Source organism: Chelonia mydas, chromosome 1 (assembly GCF_015237465.2).
Source record: "Chelonia mydas isolate rCheMyd1 chromosome 1, rCheMyd1.pri.v2, whole genome shotgun sequence".
Classification (NCBI taxonomy): Eukaryota; Metazoa; Chordata; order Testudines; family Cheloniidae; genus Chelonia; species Chelonia mydas.
Window position 1 is genome coordinate 285,944,477 of NC_057849.1, and position 16,618 is coordinate 285,961,094.

The 16,618-nt window shown below is 42.8% G+C and overlaps 1 protein-coding gene across 1 annotated transcript in view; it reads right to left on the bottom strand.

The window, feature by feature from the left end:
• Positions 1-668: 668 nt before the first annotated feature.
• Positions 669-16,618, bottom strand: part of MSRB3 (methionine sulfoxide reductase B3) — a 137,978-nt gene continuing 122,028 nt past the window's right edge. The window contains 2 exon segments of the mRNA XM_037887230.2: positions 669-3,648; positions 14,075-14,172. Of these exon segments, the coding sequence (XP_037743158.2) occupies positions 3,484-3,648; positions 14,075-14,172 (263 nt within the window). The 3' untranslated portion in view covers positions 669-3,483.

A 16,618-nucleotide genomic window follows, 5' to 3' on the forward strand; every position in this document is an offset into this window, starting at 1 on the left:
TAGATGCCTGCAATACTTGAGAACAATTAACAACTGAATTATTACACCAATACCACTTAGGTTCCCAGGAATGTAAACATGAAAGCAGGACTGAAAACAACATGAAAGCTCTCCATCTCCACCCCCGCCTCCCCCCCCCAATTTTTGTAAAACTTTCTGTAGAGTTGATTTATCAAACTGAGTTAATCTGTGAACAATGAGGCATTCCAAACCTGTTTCCCTAGAGATGAATCCTTAACAAAATGCAAGTTTTCAGCCAAATTGTTCAGCTGCAGTCTATGCACTCGCATGGTATAACTCTTATAATTTGCAAAGTGCTATCTACATAGAACTCCCCAAAGTCCTACACTACACACAAAAACATACGGAAGTGGCTGAAGATTTTTGCTAAGGTGAAGGTTGAGCACTCTCCCCTCAATTATATCTGGATCTCTCAAATACTTTCCCAGGGACTCCTGCATGTAGGGAATCAGAGTACACTACACTGCTTAGGCCTCTACTACAGAAAGCTGCTTGTGATAAAAAGTTGGATATATCAAAAAAATACACAAAATGCAGACTGTCATAAGGGGACCCAGATAAAGGAAGCACCTTAGGATTGGCTGAAGTTGAAAGCAGATGAACCCATGGCAAAAACAGATACACTTACGAAAGAAAACAGAGCAGTGTGTATTCAGAAAGTAATTTTATTGTATATTCATATATGATAAATATATGAAAAGAAATTTTCATTGAAAAATTTATATACGATTTCTTAAAAGTATTGAACTGTTCTGAGGAAAGGTTTTAGGTATTAAAAGGTACTGAAGGGTGAAATGATCATTGGATATCTATAATATGTATGTGTACCTTTTAGGTAACATTTAAAAAGTTATTCTGTTCAAACATCCAAGTTGCAATACAGAGAGGATATTATAAAAGACAGCTTTCTATTTCGGCATCATTTGCTTTCAGTATATATAAGCCTCCAGACAGTACAAAGTTTAACCAGATAGAAATGCTCACTTGTTACATTAGACAATGTGCTCAATTCCCAAGATCCTTTTGTCATGACCACAGGCTGACTGACCTAAATTTGGACTTTTTAATACCAGCCAGTGCTGGCATTTTGTAACAGCTCTTACCTTGCACTGTGCTGTGGTGCAGAGAGAGAACAATGAATTTCCTATGTTAAACGGTGTAACTCCCACAGATCACATACACCTCACCATATTGATTCAGTTCATTGCATTCCATATCCTGCCAAAATAAATCTACTGTAGGACAGCTGACATTATTGCTCACTGAAGATTTAGCAATATATTTCTCTAACATAAGACAGAAATACACTGAAACTTGATAACAAATCCAAGAGCAATCTGAAATTAAACCACATGCATGCACCACATTTTTATAATGTTGCATTTTTTACGTTTGTATCTGAAAATGTGGTAGGAGAAAACTTACTTCTCTTCAAACAAAGGTAAGGAATAAGAACAGCCCTTCTCTAAGAAATTGTTAAAGAATCACGGGACCCTGAAAAGCTTGACTGCCTTTATACACTAAGGGCTAGCCTGTATAACCTCTACCTACTTCAGTGAGTAATTGTTTACACGACATCAGTGGGACTACTCCCAAGTAGTGGCTCGTTAATGTTAGGATTGAACAATCCAGCCCTAAATATTTAGCACCTTGATTTGTATTCATTTTACTTTAAAGCATTTTATGCTGCCTCCCTACTTTTGTAATAGTGCTGATGGGGGCAATTCTCACCTTTCTATACGCTTTTACAGAGGCTGTTTTTAAAATAAAGGGCGACTGTGTCTACACTTCAAGCTGGGGGTGCGATTCCCATTGGCATTGAGCTAGCATGCTAAAAATAGAGCGTAGCCACTGCAATGCAAGCCCTGAGTTTGCACCCGGACGAGGCGCTAAGTGCAGACTTGGGCTGGGTACCCCTCCCTTCACTTGTGCTGCCACAGCTACGCTCTCTTTTTAGCCAAGTAGCTCAAACAGAGCTACTGCGTGTACGGCTCATGGAGCTGGGAGCAACCCCTAGCTCGGAGTGCAGCCACCCTCTACATTTCAGGTGGGATGTTCAGTTTTATTGATATAATAGGCTCAATCTTGCTTCCATTAAAATCAAGGGGAATTTTGCTCTCAGCGGGAATAGGACTGGACCCAATGTCAATCATAACAGGATACTCACAAAGGGAGCACTTGATCTGGTTGGTCACTGAGCATTTCAAGGCAAAGTGATGTTAGATAATACTGTCTCGCTAAAGCTTAGAAAACCTCATTACTCGCAATTATATGCTACTAAATTAAACTCTAAGAGCAGTTGCGGACAACTTCTTGCCAGGGGAAATCAGCAACTCACCAAGTGAATAGTCTGGCTTTTTGCCAGCTTTTTTCATGCTCATTTGTTACATCCACCTCCCCACCAACACCCCTCACTATAGCTACCTGTTATAAAGACCTGGCCCTTCAAGGCTTTATGGTCCCAGGCCAGTTTAAATTAAAAATGGAGTATTTCAAAAGGGCGTTTTACTTTTCATTATGCAGTCCCACGGTTCCGCAGAGCCTGCTGATACCTTGTAGTGATTCCTTGCCTTGGGTAGGGCAAATAGCCCACCTATGTCAACCCACATCCACTTCAATTCTCTACAAGTTCTACCGGCTCCTGCCCAAATAAATAATCCCCTTTATATTTTAATTCAAGTCCAGAGCTCTAATTGTTGTAGCGGAAGAAGACAGGGCCTCACAAAAAAGCAAAGGCTATTCAGTGAACCTTGAACAAGTGAAGCTCAATAGTTTTGAGCTTGATTTAATACCCCATTCCAACATCCAACAAGGGGAAAAAATTTATTATAATGCAATATATGTCCCTGCAACTACACCCTTTGTATTTTGGCAATAATTTAGCCAAAGGAAGGGCTTTACATCTCATCCATCACTTTTAGTTGGAAGGGAATTGCCTAAGTCCAAGTTTTTGCAGGGTGTGGTTGATACAGTGAGATGGTTGAATACACATGACCAAAGGCCACATGCCTCACAAATCAGAACCACCACAGATGTGCTGGGATCTCAAGAATTTTATTACACTCAGGAGTGTTCTGTTGTCTGAAGATAACCACAATCCCCTTTTCTTCACAAAAAAAAGGAAAAATATTCAGATCTATAGTAACAAGTCTCTAAGGTGCCACTAGTACTCCTTTTCTTAAAGCAAGAAGAAGAAACTAATAACTAATGGGGCTAAAGTCTCTTGTTTTAAGCCCTCCCCAAAGCAATCTCCAAAAACAAAACCAGGAGAGTCAGTCAACAAATATTTAGATCCTATTATATAGTAAAATACATTGGCAAGCAAGGCCTCAATTTCAACAAAGAAAAAAACCTGATGGTACAGAATGCCTTTATACATTTTAAAATATGATATAATATAGCAGGCAAGTTAGAAAAAACGTTCTTCATAAGCTGTGAGTTTTCTGAAGACCACCCTTTATCCTACAGCTCGGTTTTGTCTGTCTGGGCAGGACTGGTGCTACTGCTGCCTTCTCCAGCATTGTTCTTATCTACAGGCTCGAAAGATAATGAAGCAGAGTTTATGCAATATCTTTTGCCAGTTGGACGAGGCCCATCATCAAAGATATGCCCCAGGTGAGCACCACACTGAAATAAAACAACAGAGTATCATTGTATTTCTATACAACTACATGACACGGCAATGCTATTAATACTAACATCTGAAGGTTAGTCTATAGTGGGACAATGTTTACACAGGAAACTAGATTGAAGAATTTCTTAGGTACCTTTCATTAGCCTAACCCCTAGTCGATGTCTCTGTGGGCTGACTATGCATACGAGGGAACACAGAATAGTGGAACTGTACATATACAAAATCATTCAGAAACAATAATATTTCAGGTATGTTCAGATTTTTTGGCTAAATAATTGAAGCCAGGAATAATTTATAAATCGGATTGATGCTTAATTTGTTACTTGCAAGGAATGTGAAAGTATACGTGCTGTCACCACAGAGAGATGTATTGTTTTGGATGAGTGGATTTCAGATATGTATGATAGCATGGAAAAAGCCATGTTGCTGACTATAACAGAGGTAACATTCACTTTCCTTTACATAGAGAACATAACATTTGAAGAAACTGATCCACTGAGCCATTACTGAAGAACTAAGACTGCTGCAGAGGCACATGATGGGGGAGAATTAGGTTAACAAATATCTTGAAACCAACAGCATGCTGTAATTAGCCACTCCGATTCTCTCTTATTTCTCCAGCAGGTCAGGAGGAATAAAAAATAAACCCCTGCACTGTACAAACATTCACCTTGAATAGGGAGTCATGCTGCTTTGCTAGGGCCCAATGCATCTCCCATTAAAGTGAATGGTTGATTCCAACATGAGTTGAAATCAGTGGAGTTACAGCGGTGTCACAGTTCAGAATATATCCCCTCGTGGGCTAGCAGTCTGACAGACAGACAGTCACCCAGCTGGACATCCAGATAACAGAAATTAAGGCAAAGAATTATTCTTTATGCTTAATTCATTTCTAGCACAGTATCCAAAGCACATACCAGCAATATTGAGTATTCCTGGCTGTGAATAATTATTCATGTTGGCTAAGTTCCTAACAGCTCAGCATACTGGGGATAATTTTTTGCTCTCTTTGGTCCCTTTTATTGCAGTGTCCTCCTCATGTTATAGTCCTCGATTCACCGAAGCACTTAAGCATGCACTCAGGCCGTCTGTAGGAGCAGGCAGAGATCACTGCTGCAGGTTATACTCTCTTCATGCTTCCAAGAGGTATTTCACAATCGTGATGGCTAGAAAAAACTCCCCGCCCCAAATGAAAACTGAATTTCTGACTAGAGCTGGGCAGGAAACTGCTTTCCTATCCATCCCTTAAATATTTTCCAGATTTGGGGGGGAGGGGGGAGAATTGTCACCTCAAATTGGGACAAAAAGTCAAAATCTCAAACATATTCACAAACATATTTGACAAAAAATGTTTTACTGAAAAATTCCCCACCTGCTCTAATTCTGATCAACACAAGACTATAGGAGCAGGGGTCCTAGGCGTGTGCATAACCTAGTGCTGGATAAAGAGACAGGCCTTACCATGAAGAGTTTAAAGTTTAAGACTCCAATCCTGCAACCAGAGCTGTGTGGGCGGATCCCTGTGAGTGGCAGGCTCCAGCTGTGGTATTGGGAATGGCACCATTAAGGGCTAAACTTCCCAGACAGAGAGTTTTGGAAGGGCTCTGTGAAACTCTTGTTGTTATGCACAGCCAGTTGGAATCAGCCATAGAAAAAAAGCAGACCTCTTGCAAGCACCTTAAGCATTGAGTGATCACTGAAAACCACACCAGCTTCCTGAGGGCAGCCCATGATAAAGCCCTTCTGCCCTGGCAAGGCAGCGGAAATGGCAGTGGTAGCTCAGTGGAAACACACCATCAGCCAGTGAGACTGCTTCCACCCTGTGGCATCATCAGGAAGTGCTTTCAGTAGCTGCTGTTATGCAAATGAGCGTTGGGAAGGCACAGGAATGACTTTTAGGGAAGTGGTTAAGGAAGTGGTTAACAGCATTGGTAAGGCTGGGGACAGTATAACTACCTACAATTATTTTTTTCAGGAGGGGGAAAAACAAAGGAGGTTATGAGGGTTAAATGAAAAAAATAAAAGCATAATATAAACAAAGATGATGCTTTAAAATAATACAACTAACGAGTCTGATGTTATTCATGACTGATCACTTCCTTGTATCCCTCTTTCCTAGCCCTGATCCCTTTTGTCCTTGGAGTTTGTAAGTTTTTTGAAGCAGGGATTGTCCTCATCTTATTGTTTTTTACAGCATGTGGTCTAGCATAATGAGGATCTTATTCCAATTGGGGCCTTTGGACATTAACATAATACAAATCAATCATAATAATTTCGTTTCCCGACATATTTGTACAAATCAAAAATATGGCAATTAATCTTCTTGACTGAGAAAGTTTTCAAACCTCATGGCTCAATAGCAAAGTCTTTTCCAAATTAACATTTACCAAAAGATTATTTATAGATCACTCATTCTCCAATGTAAAGGAACAGAGAAAGAGAAATTACACAGAGGAGCAGATTTCAGGAAACATTGACATACAAATTTACGGACTACCAAGTCCGTATCACAACAGAACTTGGCAAAGAATACTAAAGCCTCAACACGGTTAGAGGTGGTTTCATTATATTTTTCTGTGGTAGCAGTCACACCAGGATTGGATTACTGAGAAATCTGTTATATTTTGTGACATTGTCTCTCACTAAAATTTACATATAGATTCCATGTAAACATGTGCTAATACTCGTGTGCAATGAAAATAACTCAAATTCAATTGTTTGCACCAGAAAGGAATTGTTTTGGCTGTTATTTGAGAGCATGAAAGACGAACTGTCCCTACACTACATACAACATTTCAACCATCACGGGTGCTGACTATTTTTCTTCGGTGACTGTTAAAGTTGGTAAAGCCTCCCCATGAAAATCATCCTATGCTGGTTTATATATTGGGCAGAACGTGGCAAGATGATGGAATGCCAAGTGTAACTCTGGCCTTTGGCAGATTGGGAGCAGAGCTGACCACAGCCAACTGACAACATGGTTGGGTCTCTCTGGGCTCCTGGTTCTCGTTGTTTGCCATGAGCTGAAAAAAGCACTGTGCAATCGGCTGTTAATAATTTATTCAAAGCATATCAACTTGCAACCAATCTTTTTGTGATTAAAGAATTGTCTTGGTTTTTACAGGCACAACATAATAGCTAGAGAGACCCTAGGGGGAAGGACCCCCTGCACAGGAAAGGAAAAGGAAGGACACAGAATGTGCAACTAATTTAATATTATTCCCTAAATGTGCCTGCAATTAACATTTACCTGTCACAAGTATAACCTTATATGTATTTCCAGGATGACGTGTTTCTAACAGAACTGTAAACATTGTTTCTCAGATAATCCCAGGGATGCTTTTGTTTTATAGTAAGGTAACACCCCCCAGCGTTTGATCTCTAAATTGAAGAACATTTTAAATATTGGCTTTTACACAGAAGCAAACAGATGGAGGGACATTTACAGAAAAAGCAACTTACTTTTTTCATCTGCAAGAGATTAATACAGTTTGAAGCATGTGTGTGTGTGTTGGGGGGGAGTGTTTACCAAGAACTGCACTGCAGTAAAATTGTGGTCTTTTTTGCTGCTGGATACATGATTCACATTCTTAGGATCCACGGGAGGAGAGGAAATGGCTGTGTTATAGGTACACTATATGGGAGGGTTTAGTTGTGCCTTGTGCAAGTTGTTCCCCACCACCAGGCTATCATCCTGTGTGATCTGCTGCATCTGCTGGGCCAAGAACGCGGGTTCTACTGGTGGGAAGTCACTGATGGGAAGCTGCTGTTGAACTCTGCTGTGGGGTTTAGCCTCATATTTTCCTACACTATTTAGTAAATTTAGGTTTTGGTGTGTTTTAAATTGGTGTGTGCATTGCTAATGCCATTCTGTGAAATCTGCCAGTCCTAGTTTGTCCGAAGCCAGGTAAACGACATTCTCAGACTCCTCCACCCTAACCACACGCTGCTTTGGGCTCCATTCAGATGAATCCAAAAACTTTGGGTTCTCCGGAAGGGAGTCGTCATATTCCAACCCATATGTTGGCCACAGGCTTCATTTGGCTGTACTCACGTCCTGCCAGGTGGCACTGAGTAGGCCGCATTTTCAATGAATGTCAGTAATCACTGAATAAAGGACCCAAATTCTGGTCCCGCAGGGACCTTGCTAGTGGCTCACAGAGCTGCCTGCCCAGATGACGCTGGCTTGCCTTCTCATTTTCTGCTAAGAGAAACAGAACAGATGGAACGATGATACAAAGCAAGATGTTTTGTAGATCCAGAATAGGGCAATTAGCTCTCTAGGAGGGACACAGGTGAGTTATGCATCATGTGAAAGTATTTTATTTGATCCTGCTTTCAATTTGCAGCCCTGTGTTTGTATTATGAGAGAAGTAGACATTGCTCTCTTTACTATTCATTATTTGATAGATCTCCACTATGTCACCTCTTATTTATTTCTTATCTACACTAAATACAAGTAAGCCCTGTTAAGATGAAGATCTCAGAGGAATGCTTCAAAAAGAACAGTTGCTATTTTGATATGAACATTAGATACATGGCCAGATATGGATTTCAGATAACAAAGATATTCAGATACTAGGGGCTGGTAAAACACAACCCTAATAATTTTTAGGGTCTCCTCATCTGGAAATTTTTCCATGCCTCTAATTTAATTTAATTGATTTTCCTTGGATTTTTTCTATTTGTACTACATCCTGTTCGAGACAGCATGACCCAACACGAACAGTGCTCTATGTGAGGCCACACCTGTGATTTATAGAATGGCATTATAATATTTGAAGTATTATTCTTTATACCTTAATACTCGCTAACATCTTGGTTGCTTTTCTAACCACCAAAATCCATTGATCAAATCTTTTCACTGAGCTGTCCACAATAAAGTCCAGGTCTTTTTCCTGAGTGGTTTCAGTTAATTTAGAACCCATGAGTGTGTATGAGTAGGGACTTGTCTACATGGCGCCAGCAAAGCTCCCTAGAGAGTTGTGATTTGTACAGTGCTGTAACATGTTATGCACTTGCTGCCCCTTTAGACCCAGCTGGGGCACTCTCTTTCAGGTACCTGGTTCGCACTGATGTAGTCCTGTTTCAGACCTTTAGAGCAGGGTCTACACAGGGCAGTTGGAGAGCATGTTATTGTGCTTTTCAAATCGCACCCCTCTAGCATGCTTTGCTCTGCCATGTAGACAAGCCTTATTAAAATAGTTTCTTCCAAAGCACATGTTAATATTCAACTGAAAAAGCGTGAGGTATCTGCAATTATATTGTGGAACTGTTAAATCATTGTTAAATAGCACCAATTACCAGCTGGACAGGGTCCTAAGCAAAGACTGTGGCACAAAGTATTCTCAATACTTCTAGTACCTCAGTGAGCAGTACTGCCCTAAACTCAGCCAGGGAAGAATTAGTCCTTGTTCCCTCCACACATTGCCCAGCATGCATGGAAGGGGAGGTTACTTACATATAACTGGAGGTTCTTCAAGATGTGTGGTCCCTATCTGTATTCCACTGAGGGTTATGAGCAAGCAGCCTGTGCCCGGCGCTGGAACTTTTCAAAGCAGAAATGTCCGGCGGTCCATGCATATGCCCTTGCACTGCCTCATGGTTTTTTCTGAGGCAATGAAGGATGGGGCAGACTGACCGCATCTTTGGCTCCTTCTCTACCACGAATCTACCAGATCAGCAACAGAAGGGAACGAGGGTGGGATTGGAATACAGTCAGGGACCACACATCTCTTAGAATCTCCAGTTACAGGTAAGTAACCTCCCCTTCTTGTTTGAGTGATAGTCCCTACTGTATTCAACTGAAGGTGAGTAACAAGCTGTACCTAGCTAGGAGAAGGGTGTGAGGAAGATGATGGAACTGTGGAGCGGAGAATCGCTGTGACAAACAAGGTGTCCATTGCAGAATCATGCACTAGAGCATAATGAGAAGAAAAGGCATGTACCAAACTCCATGTGGCTGCCTTACATATGTCCACAAGTTGGCACATTTTGGAATGTGGTGGAATTTGATGCTTGCACTCTCATGGAATGGGCCCGTATCCCAACTGATGGGAATCATCTCGATAACTGATAGCAGAGCATAATACACCCTCAGACCCACTTCGAGATTCTCTGGGTGGAAATGGCCTGCCCTTTAATTCTCTCTGCTATGACAAAAAATAATCTGGGAGACTTCCAGAATGGCTTCATTCTTTGTAGATAAAAGGCCAGGGCCCTACATACATCGAGGGAGTGAAGCTGGCATTCCTCAGTTGAGGTGTGGGAAAGAAAGTGGACAAATGCAGGGTCAGTAAAGGTGGAAGCAAGAAACCACTTTTGGTAGAAATTTGGGATGCAGGTGCAGTGAAACTTTGTCCTTATGGAACACGGTGAGAGGGAGGTTTGCGATCATGGCCCTCAGTTTGCCAGCCCTCCTTGCAGCGGTAATAGTAACCAGGAAAGCGACCTTCATGGAAAGAAGAGAAAGGGAGCAGAAGGCAAGAGGTTTGAAGGGAGTGTTCATTAATGATGTAAGCACTAGACTGAGGTCCCATTGCGGAGTGATAGGCTGAATGGGCAGGTATTTATTTACGAGGCTCTTCCAGAATTGGGCAGTCAAAGGAGGGGTAAAAATGGAATGCTCCTCAACGGGAAGGTGGAAAGCACTAAAAGCCACTGCATGAACCCTGATGGAGTTGAGAGCAAGTCCTGAGGCCTTCAGATAGAGGAAATAGTCTAAGAGCATTGGGATGTCCACAGCTTTGGGGGCAAGACCTTGTTCTTGGGCCCAGGAAGCAAAACGCATTCATTTGGCTTGGTAGGATCATCTTGTGGAGTCCTTACTGCTACTGGAAAGGACATTCTCTACTGCCAACGCACACTCCCATGCTAGTGCAGGCGTCCATCCAAAAAGCAAGCTGTCAGCATCTGCAGACAGGGGTGCTGGAGTCTGTCGTTGTGTTGTGTGAACAGTTCCAGAAACATCAGGAGCAGGAGTGGAGGATGCTTCGACATGCAGAGAAAAAGAGGAAACCAGAACTAGTGATTGCCAGAACGGAGCAATCAGGATGACAATCACCATCTCCCACTGGAGTCTGTGAAGGATGCACAGCAAGAGTAATAGGGGAGGGAAGGAGTAGCTGATCCAGTCCAACCAGTTGATGACCAGGGCATTGCCCTGTGAATGGGCACCAAGTCCTCCCCTTGAGCAGTACTGAATGCACTGGGTGTTGGCATGAGATGTGAAGAGGTCCCTGATCAGAGTTCCCCAGTGACCGAAAATGTCCACAATTACTGTGTCATTCAACTCCCATTTATGGTCAGCGGCAAAGTTCCTGCTGAGAGCATCGGCAATCACATTCCAGGTTCCTGACAGGCAGGCTACCAACAAATGGATACAATGTGCAATGCAACATTTCCAGAGGCATACTGCTTGCGCACACAGCACTGGGGACTTTGTGCCTCCTTGCTTGTTTATGTAGTCAACTGTAGTGGTGTTGTCCAACGTGACAAGACCACAAAGAGAATGGATAGCTGGTAAAAACGCATGGCATGCCTTACGTACCGCCTGAAGTTCCAGGATGGTGATAGGTATCCTGACTTCCTGAGAGGTCCAAGTGCCTTGTGTCACATGATCTCCCCTGTGGGCACCCCAGCTGTTGAGCGATGCATCTGTTATGATTGTCTCACACGGCGAGGACAGAAGGAAGGGCACTCCGGAGCAAACTTGGAACAGTTCATGAGGCCAAGGAACATTTCTGAGTCTCCCCAGAGCCAGTGGCCTGCAGTCTATGGACGGACCCGGGGTAAGGGGAGTTGTCTCAGGACCCACGAATCATGAGATGCCAGCGGGGCATGTTGCGCTGGAACCAGGACCAGCAGATTTGATGAGCGATGCAACTTCTTGTCGCTCTTGTGGGCCTTTGAAGGCAGCGTTCCTCTGTGGCCGGAACTCGTGGATGGTGTGGTGTCCTTCTTGGATGGCCCCAGCATGGGTTCCATAGCACTGGTACTGGCAGAGCTGGACTGAGGCTCCAAGGTAGGAGGCACACTCTTGGATTGTTCAGGCCGATATATGGGGTGGGGTCCCAGCCAGGATCTGACTGAGGCCCCCTGGCAACCTCCATGAGCTGCTTCTTACAACGGAGGGCTTGGCCGTCCCATGTATGGGCAGGGAAGTTAGAGGCAGATACTTCACCTGGATGCGGCACAGGCTTCCCCCAGGCAGTACAGACAGCATTGGTGCTCATTGCTGAGTGAAAACGAGCAAGGGCAGGAAGCAAAGATTTTGAATCCTGGCATCATTGGCACAATCCAGTACCCCAGACATGGGCTTTAAAATACAAATTGTCAACATCACATTTCACAATATGCAAACTAAATATCCTTAAATCAAACTCTTAAGTTCTCATGCACACTTTTATTTTTTCCACTTTGGCTATCTGTAAATTTCAATTATTGATGGAAATATGTTTTCATTGCTTTGTGTGTACAGAAGGAAATCAACTTTTACCAACATTTACTGATAAAAATAAAATCCTTCCAAGCCTATTTATAGTTATCATTTAGTTCCACAAAGCAATTCAGTAAAGTGATGATTAGAAGCTCATAAGGTTCCTCAGTCTATTATGAAATAAAAAAGACACAGCCCGAGTTCCTCTAATATTGAGCAATATCTTTTTATGCAGTAAATTTTCCAGCAAGTTGTTAAAATTCGTTAGCAATCAGAGATCATAGCAGAGGTTTTGAGATTCCTAAAATGTGTACAGCATAGCTACCAAAAATGTGTTAAATGGTTTTCTTGCAGCATGTTACCTAGATAAGAATAATACAAGTTCATAGAATCATAGACTATCAGGGTTGGAAGGGACCTCAGGAGGTCATCTAGTCCAACCCCCTGCTCAAAGCAGGACCGATCCCCAATTTTTGCCCCAGATCCCTAAATGGCCCCCTCAAGGATTGAACTCACAACCCTGGGTTTAGCAGGCCAATGCTCAAACCACTGAGCTATCCCTCCCCGCCCCCCCATAAAAAAAAAACCAACACTGATGGCCCCACCTCTCCATGGGGCTCCGCTCCGCCAGCTGCTCTGCATCCCACAAACTGCTCTGCTCCACCGGCCGCTCCGCTCGCTGTCCCACTAACTGCTCCACCAGCCAGCCTGCTCACCGTGCTGCAAACGGCTCTACCATATAGCTTCAGGCTCCCCCACTACTTAACACAGCACTCAGTGATTTCAGCTCTTTTGTGATTTCAGCTTGTAGGAAGGGAGCCACAGTGCTGGTGCACCCTTAGCCCAAAGTGAATTCAGCTCAGCAGCCTGTAACTAGACTCCTAATGGAATCAAAATTAGCTCTGAGATTCCACGGTGGAGAGAGGAGGAAGTACAATTAGCATGTAAGGCCCTCACCAGGGGGCCCATGCCACCAGGTATTAATACCTGTTCCCAGCCTCTCTCCAATTATATCAGTAGATATTTCCCTTCAGACTGATTCAGGCACTGGCAATTTGGGCCTCATCCTGCACACACTGAAGTTCACTGAAATTTTGCCATTGACTTTAGTGGGAGCAGAAATGGCCCCAGAAGACTACATCATCATTTCAGAGAGCCTCTTTCTTAACATGCTCTAAGCATTCCTGTATGAGCACAGAATAATCAGGATATATTTCAGCAATGCTGAAATCGGTTATCCCAGCCTTGGTCCTGTCTGGAAACACAAAGGCAGATTTATATAGCATGAATGAAGCTGTTGCACCCTCACCAGAAGGAGGTTGAGGATTTAGAACTGGATGGTTGAGAGTTGCTGGGTGTTTTTGTAACATGTCAAGTCAGCAGTTCCCCTCCCTTCTATATAATGATTATGCCATTCACTTCACAGAAAGCTGGGCATCATAATGGATGAAAGCAAGTAGAACAAGACAGATAATGGAAAGTTCGGAGCATCTGGCATTATTATTGAGTTCATTATTATGGCAGATGGGATTACCTGATGTGGCCATTAAGATTGACCTGGGAATGGGTCTTGGATTTCAGTTAGTGCTGTTCTTCAGTAATGCACAGTGATGGTATCAGCACACAAATAGTTGCTACAATGCTTCCAACCTCTATCAAAACCATTCGTACATGGAGGTAGAGAAGCGGAGCTCAGGGATGAGCATTGATGGGATTCCTTTCAACAAGAATTTCTGTATACTTGGCACCACTGATTCAAGCCAATGATGTATGCTCTGTTAAACAGTGCTTAAGCATACTCTTATTAGCACTTTGTACTTTGCTTGGACCATTCGTCTGTCATACTTGCAATCCACCATGCAATTTTAAGATTATTAGTATTTAATGAACTAAAAGCTTTGTAAATCACAGTGAAAGGGTAGGGTGCTGTAACAATATTTGCAGCCTTTACTATCAGAATGGTCTCAGTGCTATATACTGACCTGACTGCAGCCTGTTTCAATCCTGTGCATCCCATAAGAGAAGTCATCGGTGAACGTAATTGCATCAGGACTGATCACATCATAGAATGAAGGCCAACCTGGAAAAGAGGAACAAGAGAAATCAAGAGCTTCAGTATCTTTGTGTCAGATCGCGTTACCAACAATTGAGGGGACCACTGTCAAAAGCACCTACGTGACTTAGGAGCCTAAGTACCATTTTCAGAAACACCCGTTACCTTGCATGTACAATTATAATACATTATTCACATTTAGGCCCTCTCAGAGAACAAGCTGCCAGCACTGCCCTTCTTCTGCACCTGCAGAGCTCCCTGGCACGCACCTCCACAGACAGCAACTGCGGCAGTCTAGCCCAGGTAAAGAGATGGGTGCTCTGGTAACCCAGACACAGATTCAAACCATGCAAGCCTTTAAAGATCAATAAAAAAATACTTTGAGTTCCACCCAGCTGCCCAGAGGCAACCACACTAGCTCATGGGATGCGCATGTTATGTGCTCCCAGTGGAAAGCCTCACTTACTAAAGGGCTCCTGAATTCTGGAATAGCTCAGCTTCTGCATGGTCTCAGGTGCAGCCCCAAGTAGAGAGCATTAAGGGGTCTAATCTCAGGGCAACAAAGGCATGGATCAGCATAAGGCCTACATCCAAAACAAAAGACCTCACTTCACTTTGCCATGCACAGATGGAAACGCGCGCCCTTCAACACAGCTGCTACCTGAGCCTTCTGTAGCAGCCTCAGGTACAAAAAGAGCACTATATTGTGACCCCTATTTATAATTCATGGCTGCACATCATCATCTGAAGAATGACCCTTCATTCTTTAACTATTCGCTCTCTAGTCTCCCCCTACCCACCAACACAGGGACTGGGGAACCCAAGCCCCTGCAACTACAGTGTCCCGGCAGATTCCCCTCACACAGCCTGATTAGTTCACCTAAATAGCAATCGAAGGGCTGTGTTGCTTATAGCTGGGCTTCCACATAAGAATCTGCCTGAGAGACTTGAAAGGTCACCTAAAAACCCATACACACCTGATCACCACCAGATACCTGCCCCCCTCATGCAATCCCCTAAGGTCACTCACCCATACATTATACATATACACACACCAGTCTCTCTCTGTGTATATATGCTCGCACATACCAAAGTTCTTTCTCCTAATATCTGTTAAACATTTGTTATTAATGGTTTTATAAAATGCCTTGCAGTAAGTCATTAAAGAATGTAGCTGCAGCTACAAATCACTTTGCACAGCTGAATACAGGATGTACAGAATTTCCCACAAGATTTTTAGTAAAGGGAGGTGTGGAAGCTATCAAATGGTCTCAATATGTGCAGGGAAAGCATGTCAATGCGGAACAATACTGCACATCTTTAGTCACATTTTACTGTGTAAGGTGTAGATGAAAACTTTTGAGGAAGAAACCATGTAAGAGCGAAACAGCCCCTCCCCGAGATGGTTCATTTCTCACCCTTTGGGAAAAACTTGGATAAATATAGTAACATCTTAATTAGAGTTCCAAGTAGGAGCCCACCAGGACCTGCAATGAAGTCCATGGGGTCTACCCACACAAAGCTCATTGTGGGATCAGGGGCTAAAAGTGTTATCCAAGTGTGACCAATGAAAAAATGGACAAAGCTGAAGATCAAATACTCTGAACAAGGCAAATATCCTGCGAGAGAGAAACCCACCTGGAATCCCTCTAGTAATGTCAATCTTTAAAAAGAATGGTTACAAAGTAACAAATGTCTTTATAAATTACTCCACACTGTAAACCGTCCCTGCCAAACAATGCACATAGCTTCACAAACAAAACAAGAAGCAGCCTATTACAAAGTTCTGCAGAATGGGAACCTGTCAAAAATTGTTATCTTCCAGTTGGTGGATCCTCTCCAACAATGCAAAATTATCTCCTGAGAAGGAACTCCAACTAATGATGAGTGAGGTCTTAAGCAGACCTGGCTGAATAATTTTCAACAGAACCTTTTCTGTCAAAACCGAAATGTTTTGCGAAGCAGAATTCTTGTTTTCTGGCCAGCCCTAAGTCTTAAGGAAGAGAAGCCCCAAAGAAGAGAGCATTTTCCTCATAATGTGAAAGTATTTGAAGGAGGAACTCTTCACTGCTGTAGAAATCCTCAAAGGTAACCCTCCCTCCCCCTACACACAACAATAAGAAGAAAGCTTCAAAGGCTGCTCTGCAGAGATTGAAGCAATCTGTGTCTTGCTGAGAAAATTATCTTGTGCAAAGGGGTTGGGGGGATATGTTTATGTCAGTTTTGACATTAAAGGAAGATCATCCATCCTCCTCTCTCCAGACTTTTCCTTTTGGTCTTCCCATCTAGCACAAAAAATTATTTGTTTTGGATGCATGCCATGCACTTTTAAAAAGTGAAGTCAGCTGAAAACCTGTACAAACAGAGTTGAACTCCCTTAAAGCAGCCTTTGTACCCAACTGGAGTGACTAGAATTTAGTTTATTAATTTCCAGTGTACACACTTTTTTCAGAATGTCCCTTGTTCTATAGAT